We start from the raw sequence: 15609 nt of genomic DNA, 5'->3' as shown, positions 1-15609 counted from the left end.
TGGGCTTTTTGCAAAGAATAACTGTATAGTAAAAATAGTTCTGCAACATCTTTTATTGAATATTATTCACAGATTTTTTGGGGGGCACCCAAGTCCCCCATTATTTGTGTTTATATCGGTCATGTGATTGGCATTGCAGCCAGCTTGCTCAAAGTCAGCAGGGATGGGCTGCAGCTCACCTATGACTCTCATGCGGACAATCGTTACAGAAAATGGGGAGATATAGATAAAAAAACAAAGCTCTAACTTTTCAAAGCCATGAAATGACCAAATATTTTTAAACAATTTGAATTTAAAAAAAACATTACACAAATGACAGCTATTGTTTGCCCTTTTAAGTGAATAATGAATCATCATGCAGACAGAATACTTTCCCAATAATAAATAACATGTCATCATTTTGTATTGAGTCATTTCCAAGTAAAACTGTGACAAGACTGGAACATCTCATTTGTTCTTGAACAAATCATGAGACCAATTTCAATGAAAATATGTCATTTGTGTCTAATCCAGAACCCATCTACAACTCTGGAGGCTCCATGCAACCCTTTTGCCAGAAAATGGGGCCCATGCTCCTGTATCCATGACAACCGCAAGTCCACCAAGAAAATGACCTGATCTGCATAACCAATCCCATACAAGTCCCCTCAAAATGCAAATGCATTTTCAAAGGATTTCAGTTCCATGATGAAAACATCATAAAATGTCACAGAACTTTCATATCCACTAATTATGTAAAAACATTTGTTACACCAATTCAAGTATGATTTAAAAACAATAACTATACCAAAAATCAATAGCAATAGCAACAAAAAATTGACACATCTCTACTTTTAGGCCATGCAGGCTAGTAGGTTAAAATTTATGTGAAAAAAAGTAGTCAAGTTTTCCCACTCCGAAATTCAGAATAAATTCCACAAGTAGAGATTTTGAGTAAATATTACTGTTAAGTAAATTTCATTGTCCATTTTTTGCAGTGTATACTGTAAATAACCCAGTATTGTATGTGCCCCTTTTGTGTCCAGCAGCTTTGAGACTCAATTTTTTAGCATTTTTTTTAACAGTGAAGTACATGGACCTTGTGACAACACGGTAGAAAGCTGGTTAGCACGTTGGTTAGCACGTTCGTCTCACAGTGCGGAGGTCGCGGGTTTGATTCTGGCCCACCCGTGTGAAGTTTGCATGATCTCCTCGTGCGTGTGTGGGTTTTCTCATTTTTTATACAAAAAATGATTAACCATATCCAATGTGTGTATAGGGTACATAACAGACAGAAGAGAAACAATCACTGCTGAGTCTCATGCATCAATCGTGAGTCTTGTTGCATATTTCTGCTTCCTGTGAGGCTGGAACAGCTTACTGATAGTGTTGAGACCTTTAGGCTGCTCCCGGTTATGCTCGTCATCCGTCTTGTTCCAGTATTTAGATAGCTGCACACCTCCCACAAGGGCTCTGACCTCCGCTGACACACCCGCCCCCAGGTAGTGGCGGGCCTTCTTGCCGTCGTTGTCCCTCTCGTCAACACTTGCACCGTAACGTTGGACCATTAGAAGCATGACCTCTGTGTGGTTGTGTATGGCGGCGATGTGTAGAGGTGTGTAGCCCCCGTGAGCTTTGCTGTTAACGTTAACATGTGCCCCTCTCCTCCGGGCGATGTCCATCAGGTTGTGGACCATCTCGCCATTTCCATCCTTGGCGGCCCAGTGCAGCGCCGTGAAGCCTGATATGAAGTCCTTCTTCTGGGCCAGGCGGGCGTCCTGCAGGAGCATGGCATGGACGTGACCCCACAGCCCGGCGGCGCACTTCACCAGCCACTCGTGGACCAGGGGGTCAAGGGGTACTGACCCGGAGCACTCGGCTTCGCCGCCCTGCCTCTTCTTCTGGTCATCGGTGTGACGGTTTCTCCAACTTTGCAGGGGTTTGTCTTCATTGCAAGCTGGAATATGAGGTTGCGATGTAGATTGTGGTTTCCCTTTAGAAGGAGAGGTGACTGCTACTACGGCAAACACAGCTCCTGAAGATCTGCTGCCTACTTGATCTCTACAAATGTTCAGCACTTTGAGAGTAGTGTCTGACTTACTTTGCAAGTTCACGTGTGATGCACTGTTATTTTTCACGTCTGAATGACTAATTTGCAAAGTCCAGTTTGAACAGGACAAAGTCCCATGCAGCACATCTTTCACAAAGTCCTGGTACCGCTTCTTGACTGCCACGAACTTCACCCCGTCCGTTTGGCGAACCACGGCTACGCTGTTGACCAACTTCTTGAACAGCTCCCTATTGTGTTGCTTTTCCGCGGGCGAGCCGCCGTTGATGAGAACGCCGAAGTGGGAGAGTAGCTCGGCGTTTCTCACTTTGCCGCCTCGCTCCAGTAAAAAAGACAAAACGGACTCTTGGGTCAAAGACATCGCGCTATAGTCCGATTGGGGTGTGAGTCGAAATAATGTTTTGATGATCTCCTCCGGTATTTTTTTGTGGCTGTGTGCTCTTCCAACCTGCCGCTTCCGCTGACTCCCTCCCCTCACTTCTCCCCACCTCCCTTTTTTTTTTTATCGTGACACTCCGTTCGTCAGCATCATACATCCCTTGACAAAAATCTACCATCAGCCATATATTGTATCAAGTAATAACTGGGATTTCTGCAACGTGGTCTAATGAGAGCCAATAACCATGCAGCGACTGTTCAATGGACTTGTCTTGATTGGTTAAAAGCTTTACAGCACCACAATTCACTTGCCAAAATATACTGTTCCAATTTGTTGTGGTTGTTGAAATAAGGTTGAAACTCGCTGAAACGTCTCGATTTGTTTTGAGTGGAAATTAAGAGTCGGGTCGTAATTAGCCTTATTTTTAGTGTTTACTATCTTGCACCAAATTTTTATTTTGAGTGACGTATGTAACTTTACATTTCCCATTGTACAGGACACGGGTGAGCATCGAGGGCAATGGTTTCAGACCACAGCTCGTTTGCCATGGCAACAGCTACATCCAGAGGCCCCGACTGGGAAAACAGTTGATGGGGATTATTCCTACAAGCAAAACAACATCCACTATGCAGTAGCGCTGCGCTGTTCTCGTTCACCAGTGGAAGGAGGGCTGTCATGTCATCCTCCCGTAGTCACGGGGTGTTGCCTCCAAGTGGTCATTTTTAAAAAGCAGCGTGCGTCTGTGATAAGGACGGAGACGCTAGTGACCATGTCGGCCAGTGAAGTGGACGTTTTCGCCGTGAGTATGATCGTCTCTCATGCGAATTGAATTTTCTCACTCGCGTGTATGTACGTGAATCGGTGGGGATGCTCTGATAATGCGTATGCGCAATGACTCGGTGATAAATTAGGATTTTCTCCTACGGCTGCACTTAGAGAAATGATGCGCTGTCGTTTCGAAATAGGAGACATCTTTTTTTGTGTGTGAATAAATCCGTGCACGCGGCTTTGGAGCAAGCACTCGAATGCGTCAAGAGGCTCTATTAGTTTCAATGAAACACAGGACAGCATGCAGCGATGTAGTTAAAAGGATAAATGGCATTGGAGTCAAGTGACTTGCTTTATCATTCAGAATGCTCTGCGACTTTATGAAAGCCGTTGGAACACTTATTCCATATCGTTTATATACACATTAAAGTCTTAGGACTAACTACTTTTGTCCTCACTGGTTAGACAACCAAGTGTAACGTAATTTCCACTAATAGTGCGACTTTTGGCCTATGACTAAAAATTAAGCCTTACTAGGGAACTAATGTTCTGCATTAGTAATATAGGTCAGACTAATAGGCAAGTAGGCTATCAAGCACTATAAAAGCCTACCCCCTACTGACAGCATTAAAATGCCCATTGCTATTTTTGATGCAATTCTAAACTTGTCCCATTAGTGTGCAAAAATGTCAGAACATTAGTAGAACAACTTTGTTTCAGGTGTGGTTGTTTTTTGAGTGAGTTGAGACAAAGAGCGTAATAGTACATGGTCCTTAAGATGGATATTAAGGATATTGAATAAATCCTCCAACAGCTTTCCATACTGGACGTCATGCAGCAATGCATTTAAGAGGATAAGGGGCAGCTGGATCAAATGACTTGCTTTAACATTCAGAAATGCTCTGACTTTCTGACCAATATAAGTTTTAAGAGGGTGCTTTGCAAATATGGCATTCTGATCGGTGAGGATTGGGTTGCCGATGGGTACCACCAGCTTGAATAGGCTCTCATCCTCTGAAACAACAGTTAGATAAAGAGCTCTTTGTAGTATGTGTTTGTTGAAGAGGCCTAGGCAGATGAATGTTGTATTGAACACATCCCAGTCCTCATGCTGAGCGGCTTGAAAATGCCAGTTTCTCATCAGCATGGAGGGGCGCATATCACTATGCTTACAAATGCTGCAGGTCAATTGGTTAGTCCGTCAAACATTATATAAGACAATCAGTAAATCATTCTATCACAATTGGCCAACTTACATGTACATTAGAATAATTCATTTAGCAATATAACCAGACAGAGTGTTGTGATTTTGAACAACAGACTACAAATCTGTGGTCAGAAAGCAATATGAGCCAGGATTGTATGTTACTTTATGTACATACTTAAAAATCTTAACATAAAATAGCATAACATAGCCTAGCTCATAAAATCCAAATTTTCCCAAATGAACAAACTTACAATGTCATCTCAACATATACACCAATACATTATCAAATTGACCAACATGCATTGCTTTGTGTAGGTATAAAAAGCAGGATTGAAGGAGATAAATAATTCAATAATCCTTCGCAAAAACTAGAATGTGCTGAAATTCTTCTTGTTTTTATTCTTCCTTTGTCAAATTTTGTGTCAAACTAAATACTGTGCCGACAGTGGAAGTACAATCAAAATCAAAGCAGAACAAAAAACACGGAGAGAGAATACAAAAAAAGCGAACCGGTGATGGAGGAGGTATTACTATGCAGTGTTCCATCACTTCAGAATGAAGACAAACGAACCTTGGAGCTCGGGGGCCATGTGGGCTTTGACAGTCTTCCAGATCAGTTGATCAGCAAATCAGTCACACAGGGCTTCAGCTTCAACATCCTCTGCATAGGCAAGTCAAAGCTTGCCGTTGTCATTACTGCACATTAATTTTGTTGTAAAAAAACAACAGACTTTTCTTTTCCCCTCACATCTGTTTCCCCTTGTCATTTCTTTGCGTGCTTCTTCTATAGGGGAGACAGGGATAGGCAAATCCACCTTAATGAACACACTTTTCAATACAAGGTTTGAAAATGAAGAGGCCAGCCACTATGAGAAAGACGTGCTTCTGCAACCACACACATACGACCTGCAGGAGAGCAACGTCAACCTCAAGCTGACCATCGTACACACTGTTGGCTTTGGGGACCAGGTCAACAAAGAAGAAAGGTGATGTTTGTATAGAAAACGTGAAAGGAGCTAATTGGAGGTTAATTAAGAGAGTTTTGTTTCTTGTCATGGACCTGGAAAAAATGTGCAAGAATAGATTCTGAAAGCAGTGAATGATTTGTGATTATTTTACCAAGATGAAAACGCATTCCTCATAGAATGAACATAAAAAAAGTGACTTTTTTTTCCCTTTGCAGCTATAAACCCATTGTAGAGTATATTGACACTCAGTTTGAAACATACCTCGAAGAGGAGCTAAAAATAAAACGGTCCCTGTACAATTTCCATGACACGAGAATCCACATCTGCCTATATTTCATCGCTCCCAACGGCCACTCCCTCAAGTCTCTTGATCTCGTCACCATGAAGAAGCTCGACAGCAAGGTGACCCACATGACGGTGTGTGTGCTTTGTTTCTAGCCGCTACAATTGTTCAGCTTTGTTGTTTGCGTGCAGGTGAACATCATCCCTGTCATTGCAAAGGCAGACACGGTGTCCAGGAGTGAACTGGACAAATTAAAGATCAAGATCATGAGCGAGCTGGTCAGCAATGGAGTGCAGATATACCAGTTTCCAACTGAGGATGAGGCTGTGGCTGAAATCAACTCTTCCATGAATGTGCGCCACTCACTCACTCACTCACTCACTCACTCACTCACTCACTCACTCACTCACTCACTCACTCACTCACTCACTCACTCACTCACTCACTCACTCACTCACTCACTCACTCACTCACTCACTCACTCACTCACTCACTCACTCACTCACTCACTCACTCACTCACTCACTCACTCACTCACTCAACAAGGCACAATGACTGCATGAATGCAACAGCAGTGGTTTTCATCTTCATTTACAGACTCACCTGCCATTTGCTGTCGTTGGCAGCGTAGAAGACGTCAAAGTAGGCAATAAAATAGTCAAAGCAAGACTGTATCCTTGGGGATCTGTACAAGGTAAGTCCAAGTCATGCATCTCCAAGTGTTGAAAAGTCAGTCAAGATTTGGAATGTCTTTTGTATCTTTTTTTCCCCTAGTGGAGAATGAGAATCATTGTGATTTTGTGAAACTGAGGGAGATGCTGCTGCGTGTTAACATGGAGGATCTTCATGAGCAAACACACACTCGCCACTACGAGCTCTACCGCCGTTGTAAACTGGAGGAGATGGGCTTCAAGGATGTAGACCCCAACAGCCAGTCGTTCAGGTGAGACTATTGTATGGTGTCTACCGCTATCTATTCAATGTCTTTTTTATTGTGGTACTTTGCAGTATTAATATATTTTATCTATGCCAAGGAGATTTACAATGGCATAGGCTCAGTTTTGCGCAAAAAAAAGAAAATTAAAAATCTAATAAAAAATAGCGTGATTATTATTTTTTCCCAAGGTCGCCTAGCCTTACCACTAACTTGTAATGCCGTTGATTTTTAACCCTCTAGTCAAGTTGACAATGAGTAAAAAATAAAATGAAAACAAATCCATAATCTGCAGCCTGCAGGAGACATATGAAGCCAAGAGGAAGGAGTTTCTGAGAGAACTGCAACACCAGGAGGAAGGAATGAGGCAGATGTTTGTCAACAAAGTAAAAGAGACTGAAGCGGAGCTGAAAGAAAAGGAAAAAGAGGTGACACGTAGCACAAATAACACGTCCGGGGAATGTATGTCCACTTTTGTTTTTGCACTTGGTCTCCAGCTCCACGAGAGGTTTGAGCAGCTCAAACGGCTGCACCAGGAAGAAAAGAAGAACTTGGAAGAGAAACGACGGGAGCTGGAGGAAGAGATGAATGCTTTCAACAGGAGGAGGGTTGCTGCAGAGACACTGATGGGCCAGGCTCTCCAGGGTGCTGCTCAACCTCTCAAGAAGGACAAGGACAAGAAAAAGTAAGTCACCCTTTCGTTCATTTTTGGTGGTGATGCTGATGACATTTGCTTTGTAAAAAAAATGGCCCAAAAAAATTCTTATCACAAACCAGTTGAACAAGCCTTCACGTCGTTTGATTTAGAATTTGACTCACGTAATTGGTATGACAAATATTAGCTATGTATGACAAATAGTACGTCTTGCATAACAGGACATTCTCTTCTGCTAGATGTCTCAAGGTACGATTAACCCGTATCCAAACAACATGTGCATGAAGTTTTGTCAACTAAACAGGTCTAGATTAAAGGTTCTAGAATAATCACAATTTAACCCCTCGGAACAAATTTAAAAATAATCCGAGACCGTGTTTTGTTTGACCTTAGAGGTTCCGGTGCTTATGCTGAGTAAGCCAAATAAGGATACATGATTAAAGGACAGTATTCTCCGCAGTAGCGTATGCAGACGGGGTGTGATTAATGAGGTCGTGACGTCCTCCCAGGAGCCATGTATTGCTGAGATAGTGATCCAGGGACAGATTGAGAGCGACACTACGTGTCCAGACACAGTAGGCTGTGTCACAGTTTGACACAGCCCGATGCTTCTGTCTCTGCAGGCTGACCTGCCAGACGGTATCAGGCAGGGCCAATTGCGTTTGCATACGACTGGTCTCACTGCTGACATGGATGACCTCACTGTACCAAATTATTTTACACAGGAGTACACACCATATGTCAGGAGCTAATTATGTGCACGAAATAGACACACCTGATGGTCAGGATGAAAACAGTCAACCCTTCTAGGATGTGAGGACATAAATGACCTGAAAGACGGATCACATTGTCCCATCCCTTATCACGTCATCCTTTTGTGTTTTAAATCCTGTTTTTTTACCTCCCGCCATATTTTGTTGTTGTTGTATGTCTTGTCCCCTTTTCAGTTGATTTACAGAACCATCATCCAGGAAAACCATGAATGTGTCCGCCATCAGCGTTGCTCAAAGAGACCGTTGTGGTGTATGAGCCTGAATATGAATGCGCCTGCTGTAATCCACTGTGTACTTAGCAATAATAATGCTAGCTTTGCTCGCTGCGTTGATGCTGACTCTGCGAGACACATTAAAACAAATCATTGGACTGTTTTCAATAATTGTAGCTGCTGTTATTTTAGTGATCTTGCTATGAATGTGTGTTCACTATCTTTCACGTATTCATTTTATTAGTCTCATGATTGAGTTGGACAGTACAGAATAGTGTTCTGAATCAAATTAGGAAGATTTTATTATGTGAAGAAAGATATACACTTCCTGGTCAATCATTAACTACAACTCAGTGAGATTCATTACAGTGTATATAAAGACCTTGTTCCATTGCTAGGTTTTAGTGATGATCTCCATTTTCATGTCACGACAAGGCGGCATTTGAACATGGGGTGTGTAGACTTTTATATCCAGTACAGGTGGAAATGTACTGTATTGCACTGTAAAAATATTTGATTGCATACAATTATAATGTATGTATTGGATCTCATTAGGATTTGTAAGAGTCCCTAATGTAATCTTGCATAACAAAGCCTGCAGACATTTTTATTACAGAATGTGTCTAGCATTTTAGTGTATTAACAGGTGTGAGGCTAAAAACAATTTGCTAAATTGCATTTTTGGCTTCACTAACAACTAACAAATAACATGAAGTGGGTAGAATATATTGCTCATGTTTTGTTTTTTCTTCCCATAGCTTCTTTAGTCTTCCCTCTGCGTGCTCCTTAACCTCATCCAGGAATTTGAATTAGAAGATTTTCTAACTACGCTGATGTGATGTGAAAGAGGGACAAGCAAGTGTATATTTTTTTTTAACAGTTGAATGAGCACTTTGAAGAGAAATGCACTTCAATCGCTGGATGTGTGGTCTCTCCTCTGCTATGTGGCATGGAATTTGCATGACATATAACCATCTTCCTTTAAAGAAAAGTCCTAGTTTTAAATGTGCCCTTCCTTCATTTTTCATGTACTTTTCAGTCTTGACTGATTACACTGTGAAATAATACATAATACTGTATACCCCATAAAGTGACATGAAATTGTTGGCGACAGTTACGAACTTATTTTTTTAATGATTTAAATTCTATATCATGCAGAGACTATAATGTGCTTTCATTAGCATAATCAGCACCTTGTCATACTAAAAGTTAACATATAACTGGAAATGTGTATGCTTATGTGAATTAATAAAAGAACCCTGCTATCAGTTCTGCATAGAAATATCACTATATTGAACTATTGCTTAACATTCCAAGAATTTTTCAGCCATGACTTGACACAAAGCAAGAACGCCATTATCAGTAAGTATAAATAGAAATAAATCCAAGCAAAAATGTGGATTTTATAACGGGGCCCCATATGGTGAGCTGTTTTATAAAATTACGTCTTATGATGTGGCCAGTGAATGTACATTTTACAGCGCTTGTGAAGAGTCAAGATTGAACATTAACGCACACACACAAACACAATCACAGACACACAAGTTATTGATCTGTGTTGGCCATCCTATGTAATAAAGACTAACTTCATTAGATATGTACCTTGTTTGGCCCGTAATTTGACATCAAAATAAAGCGTGCCTGGAAAATATACGAGCTAAAACTGCTTCCAGACTGTTCCAGAAAGTTCCCACTATCATGTACTTTATGTTGATTAAAAAAAAAGTCCATGTTAGAAAAAGTGTCAGTAGTCTTAGCCACGAGGTGTCATTTTGCTGCATTAAATTTAAAAAAAAAACATGCATTTCAGAGACGTTTGATAGAAGTTTAATTTGTATTTTAGAATACTGTATGTAGGCTACACTGAAATGACCGTATGAAGAGTATCCACCTCTTCCATTCCCATCGTGCGATTGCTTCTCGTGCGAGGCTTACTTGTGAAAGACAAGAAAATTATCCAATAGAATTACAGAGTATTGAACGTCACCACGGATGGCCAATGAAAGCTCGCTGTGTTAGAACATGGGCCTGGTTTTAAGGGCTACTAAACGCAAATCTGTCCTTTTCCCCGTCGCCTTAATCCAAGGGTCGGGAGTGTGCATAGGCAGATACAAAAATTCTGCTTAAAACTTTCCTAAGAGAAAGTTCATACTCAAAATTTTAGGGGTATATTACACCTAGATCACCCGCTTTTACGCCTACGGATTCTTTTAAATTGTATAACCAACGCAATTTGAGCCAAGGTAAGTAAGAGCAGACTCTTTTACGTTTAAGAAATTACAAATTTTTAACACTAGAGTTCACAAGAGAGGATGAAATATTTTGAACGCCCTAAGTAGTAAGAATATAAAAGCTTTGGTTGGTCGTTTGTTGTATATTCACCGATAGTTAGCGTTAGCTGTTCCAGTTAAGACTTGTACGTCTCCCTGCTTGGTTATTAATCACAACGTTGTGTCTCACTTCAGGTGTCATTATAGTTTTTCTTTTTTATCTAGCTAGTGTTATATGACCTTGGTTTGTTGTTATTACCGGGCCTAGTGTTAGCGCTGTGGTTTAGCTTTGTATGAGCAGGGACATGCCCGGGCATGTTATCAACGGCCTTAACCCTCACGCCCCCCATTTAACAAGGCTGGGAAACGTTCAACACGACCACCGCAATCTAATTGAACACGACAGTCTGCGACCTTAACTTGATCAAATATAAATTGATTGGAAGAAAGTTTATAGTGCTGCTCCCTGTGACGTCGTTTGCCCCTCCCCCTTAGTCCGGTTGAGCCCAGTTTGACAGCTGCTGAGTTGCAAAAGGCCACTAGAATAACTTGACTGCAAAGTCGCGCCTGCAAGACACGCTGCACGTAAACCAGCTTGCTATCAGAAGCCCGAGCATTTATCTCTCTAGAACAGTTGTTTCGAAATAAACTCTTTTTTTTTTTTCAATATAAAGATAGAAATTAATATTTTTTTAATCATTAATCAGATTACGATTATGTCCTTAAAATATGTATTTTGTCCCTAAATACATTCCCAAATCCCTCACAATATGCTTGGTTAAAGCTCAATTTAAAATAAAATAGTCAATGTCAAACCAAAGATGCCATCTTCTGTTTGTCTTCATTTTGTTTCGTGTGGAACTAGAAATAAAAGTGATAATTTCACCTAAAAAATTAAAATGTACTGTTTATTTTCTGAAATAATAGAGTATTTATTTTACCTCATTAATTTCATTTTTTGCGCACAAGAGTCTGCACACCATTGCTGTAGACACCATTTTTATTTTTCCAAAATATTTTCTGTGAATTTCTTCACAGATGATTGACACAGTGACAGGACCCGGAGCATTGCCTTTTGCAGTCCAGCTGAAGGCCTTGACAGATCTGGAAGGCCGCTACCAGCCAAAGCTCAGCGGTCTGAGGATCATTGAGAGCGCGTCGGATAATGGGCTGAGGATGACCAGCAGACTGCGGGAGCTGGAAGTGAAAGACCTGCTGACTCTAAGCAGGTTTTTTGGGTTCGGCTCTGAAACGTTCTCTTTGGTCGTCAGCCTGCTTGACCGCTTCCTGTCTGTCATGAAGGTTTGTACGATGATGCCTGAATTGTCGAGGTTGTCACCAAAACACCTGAATGACGGTCATTCTGTTCTTCCCAGATTCAACCAAAGCACCTGTCTTGCGTGGGTCTCTGCTGCTTTTACATTGCTGTGAAGTCCTCCGAAGAGAATAACATCCCCCATGCCAACGACCTGATCCGTATCAGTCAGAACCGCTTCACGGTGTCTGACATGATGCGGATGGAGAAGATCATTATGGAGAAACTCAACTGGAAGGTGAAAGCCCCCACTGCCCTGCGCTTTCTCCGCCTCTTTCACAGCTGCGTACAGGAGCAGCTTGGTGCAGACAGGTGATGACAAGTTATTAAAATTGGTTAATGTTACTTAGTAGAATCATTAGTCACATGTTTAAAAGATGTATATTCGGTTTTTTTTTCAGTGAGAAGAAACTGAGCCTTGAGAGACTGGAGGCGCAATTGAAAGCTTGTCATTGCTCCTTCGTCTTCTCCAAAATGAAGGTAGGTGTCTCATTCTGCCATCACGACACCATACATGCCAAAAACACGGTCGACCATATTTCTTCAAGGTCCAATCAGCTTTATTTTGAGCCTGTTAAAATAAAAACAGCTGCACATAATGTGCTGTATATTAAATAAAAATCAAAACAAATTCACAACATAAACGCACTAAAACAATGCAAAATTTGCCAAGTATCATGCTGAGCCAAAAGGTGTTTCTGAGATGGACAGTGTTTAACGTAATGTAATTTAAATGAATGTACTGGCAATCGAAAACGCTGAATATACCCCTCTGAGCCTTCACTCGGTCCTCTGTAAATCCAGTGGCTTCAGGTCCGCTTGCTTGAGGCACCTGGCAGGTGCGTGAAAAAGTTCAGATAGGTAAGGTGGGGGAAATACAATATAAAGATTGAAAGACAACAACAACAAAAAATGAATTCTGAAAAGTGAAGGGAGACCAGAATTGGCGTTTCATGGTTTACAAGATGCTAGGGGGCCTAAGTCAACAGGGTGATATGTGCAAAGATACTGACCGCTGGGACCAAACCGCATAACTTCTGTTTGTTGAAGTTCAGTTTCATCCAGACTTTGATTTTCTCCAGACAAGACAAAAGTGGCCTTAAGGGTGAAGTCTCTTTTTTTGGTTTAGCGGGACACAGAGCTGACATGGCAGTAAAAGGAAATAGTATGCTTTCTTAAGATGGAACCTAGGGACAACAAATACAATGAAAACAGCAAGGCCCCCAAAATCAAATTTTGGGGAGCGCTGTACGGCCGTGGGCAACAAAAACACAACACAATGTCCTGCCTGCCAAATGTTTAAATAAGTCTTGTAAAGTGTCATAGGTGACGAATTCTACTCACTCAATGAGTCTTCTCTCTTCTGATTTGTTTCCAGCCATCTCTGCTTGCCATTGCTCTCCTGTGTCTTGAGGTGGACGACCAACCTGACCCAGAGGAAAGGGACCAACTCTCTGAGGCATTAGAAAGTCTGCAGAAGCTATTAACTGTAAGTACCATCCATGTATGTATGTGAACATTTAAGATACTGTAATTTAGATTTAAAACTAAACCAAAACTCTTTGGCCTGCTCTTCAACAGATCAGAGTTGGCGATCTTGCATACGTGCGCGTGTTGGTGGGAAAATGCCTGGCTGAATATGCCACCGCCAAGTGCTCTAGGCCCAACGGCAAGAGACTTCGCTGGACAATTTCGGGAAGAACCGCTCGCCAGCTGAAGCACAGCTACTACAAGATCACTCACCTTCCCACCATACCCGAATCGGCTTGTTAAACTCTTAGCTGCCTTCTTGTTCCCTGACCCAAATTTCTTTTTCCGTGATTGGCTGTAACTTGTCAGGTGATTAGGCTCGCACATTTTTTACAAAAAGATCATCTGTGAGATGGTGTTCTTCAAGTAAAAAGGCTTTTCTCTCCCAATAACAGGAAATAGGAAACCACCCACTACATTTCTGCTCAGTTTTTCTTCCGAGGGTGTGCGAGTATGTTCTTGTTTTGAATCCGTACCACGGTGTTTGGTATTTCCTGGAACGGGTTCCTGGTTTTAAGCTAAGTATTGAACCACCTAGGTCCTCAGTCCACCATGTGGAAGAGGAGGGAGAAGGATTTTGTGAAACAAAAATATGGAACCAAGAAATCGGGCCCAAAATCCTTAACTTCCACCCTAGGTTGCTAAGCTGTCTTGAATGCACACTCCTACCCAAGGTGATATTTTTTTTTGTAATAAAGCATTATTGAAGGTATTAACGCAGCAGTCATCAGTGGTTACGGATGAGTTGTTTTTGCCATTTGATGGATTTATTGGCACAGTGTGAAGTGCCATATGTTCTTTCTGATTTCCGTTGGGAGCACGATGGTACCTTTTCGGTCTAAAATGTGATTAGGAATTTGCATTGCAGTAAATTTTGCTGTTTGTGTAGTATGACAAGTGTCACTATTGGTTCCAAAATGCATTTCAAAAGGACCGTTTTCAAGTGGACTTGTACCTTTCAATAAACTTTATTAAAAAGTTGTGAGTTCATCCTTGTTTCCAAATCACCAATGCGGATCAACACACCTATTACTCTGCTTCTTGATTGGTCCAACGTTTGCCAGATGATTTGGTCTCCATTAGGAAACAATTGGTGGCACATTTCCAAAGTCTCTTGACACTGAAACACTTACATATTAGATCTACTGACAATAGTGTTCTTTAGGCCAACCTGACATCCCCCAATATGGCTTTTATAGTGCAGGTCACTTTTGTAAATTGGAAAAGTCAGGACCACCACCAGCAAAGTTTCCTGAAATCTCTGCACCACTGAAGTCAAATCCAGGATTCTGGAGAGGAGACCCTCAAATTAATTCACAAATGTCATTGAATGATTAAGTGAGAATAATTACATGCGTGTGAAAATCAAAACTAACCTCTCGTTGAAACCTCTCTAGAGTGAGCTTTCTCTGCATCTGGTCCTGGACCCAAGCATTAGCGCTGTATTCTCCCTCTAACAAAGAGGACCAGCAGTTCCCCGCCTCTCTGTTTGTCTTCATCAGTACGATTCGAATGAGACATTTGTCCTCTGTCGATTAAATAAGTAAAACAGAAGTGAGACCAGGCATGCATTTTTAACAAATCACAACTTACCTAATGTCCACGTAGCCTCATCAGACACAGTTGCACCAAAAAACCTGCCCTGTAAAAAGATGGATATGGTAAAGTGAAGGTGGCTTAAGTGAAAACTATTATTTCCCACTCACAACCCAGCAAAATCCATATTCATCTACTGAATGGCAGACATTTAAAATAAAATACATCACACTCACCAGAGATACAGTACTGATTATTCAATGTATTACTGTATACAGATCACGACAGAAATGTTTTGCTAGTTTATGCTGGCTGATTTGATTTGCTGTGACCAAGAAAAAGAGCAGCCAACCTTGATTATTTCTATCCCTTTGACGTTGAGTTCTATGTCCCTGGTGCCCAAATGGCACTTGACTTCTTTCGCCGATGTCCCGGGGGGCACGTTGACTTCAATGAACACCTCCTCCATGGTTTGGCTCCACGAGCCCCAGCTTGTCTGACAGGGAACCAGCCCGCTCCTCTCGTCGAAGTGCACCGACATGTCACTCGGAAGAAATAATTTGTAATGCACCAAAAGTTTTTTTTTTTTTTTGCACTTTAGTAATGTAACAAAATAACTATCTGGACAGAGAGAGTCTTCGATAATGTATGTTCTGTTTCGACGCTTTCCGCAAAAGTTCTTCTTCTTTTTACTGCGGCGATGTCATTTCCGTTCAACTTTGGCGTCATAGT

General features: G+C 41.5%; 4 protein-coding genes across 6 annotated transcripts; 2 read left to right on the top strand and 2 right to left on the bottom strand.

The window, feature by feature from the left end:
- Nucleotides 1–35: 35 nt before the first annotated feature.
- Nucleotides 36–2568, bottom strand: sowahab (sosondowah ankyrin repeat domain family member Ab). Its single transcript, XM_088389308.1, has one exon. It carries the CDS (start codon nt 2406–2408, stop codon nt 1299–1301), a length of 1110 nt encoding a protein of 369 aa, XP_088245434.1. The 5' UTR covers nt 2409–2568; the 3' UTR covers nt 36–1298.
- LOC148404687 (septin-8-A-like) lies at nt 1747–9494 on the top strand. 3 transcript variants are annotated; one of them, XM_088389274.1, is made up of 11 exons: nt 1747–1918; nt 2923–3225; nt 4956–5070; nt 5192–5387; nt 5585–5771; nt 5844–6005; nt 6250–6346; nt 6427–6595; nt 6882–7014; nt 7084–7271; nt 8985–9494. In XM_088389274.1, exons 2-11 carry the CDS (start codon nt 3196–3198, stop codon nt 9037–9039), a joined length of 1332 nt encoding a protein of 443 aa, XP_088245400.1. In that variant the 5' UTR covers nt 1747–1918; nt 2923–3195; the 3' UTR covers nt 9040–9494. The 3 variants fall into 3 exon arrangements, with proteins under 3 accessions (XP_088245400.1, XP_088245409.1, XP_088245394.1); XM_088389283.1 differs by lacking the exon at nt 1747–1918 and having other exon boundaries at nt 2871–3225; XM_088389268.1 differs by lacking the exon at nt 1747–1918 and having other exon boundaries at nt 3052–3225; nt 8189–9494.
- Nucleotides 9495–10271: 777 nt separating this feature from the next.
- On the top strand, nt 10272–14321 carry ccng1 (cyclin G1). The gene is made up of 6 exons (XM_088389246.1): nt 10272–10469; nt 11535–11798; nt 11873–12123; nt 12213–12291; nt 13190–13300; nt 13393–14321. Exons 2-6 carry the CDS (start codon nt 11535–11537, stop codon nt 13582–13584), a joined length of 897 nt encoding a protein of 298 aa, XP_088245372.1. The 5' UTR covers nt 10272–10469; the 3' UTR covers nt 13585–14321.
- On the bottom strand, nt 14291–15596 carry nudcd2 (NudC domain containing 2). Its single transcript, XM_088389256.1, has 4 exons — nt 15230–15596; nt 14935–14983; nt 14718–14869; nt 14291–14630 (listed from the first exon to the last, which is right to left on the bottom strand). Exons 1-4 carry the CDS (start codon nt 15416–15418, stop codon nt 14547–14549), a joined length of 474 nt encoding a protein of 157 aa, XP_088245382.1. The 5' UTR covers nt 15419–15596; the 3' UTR covers nt 14291–14546.
- Nucleotides 15597–15609: the final 13 nt, after the last annotated feature.

This window comes from Syngnathus floridae, chromosome 1 (assembly GCF_059516105.1).
Source record: "Syngnathus floridae isolate MCC-2025c chromosome 1, RoL_Sflo_1.0, whole genome shotgun sequence".
Classification (NCBI taxonomy): Eukaryota; Metazoa; Chordata; class Actinopteri; order Syngnathiformes; family Syngnathidae; genus Syngnathus; species Syngnathus floridae.
Note: the sequence above shows the minus strand (reverse complement) of the source record. Positions and strands in the feature narration are given on the sequence as shown.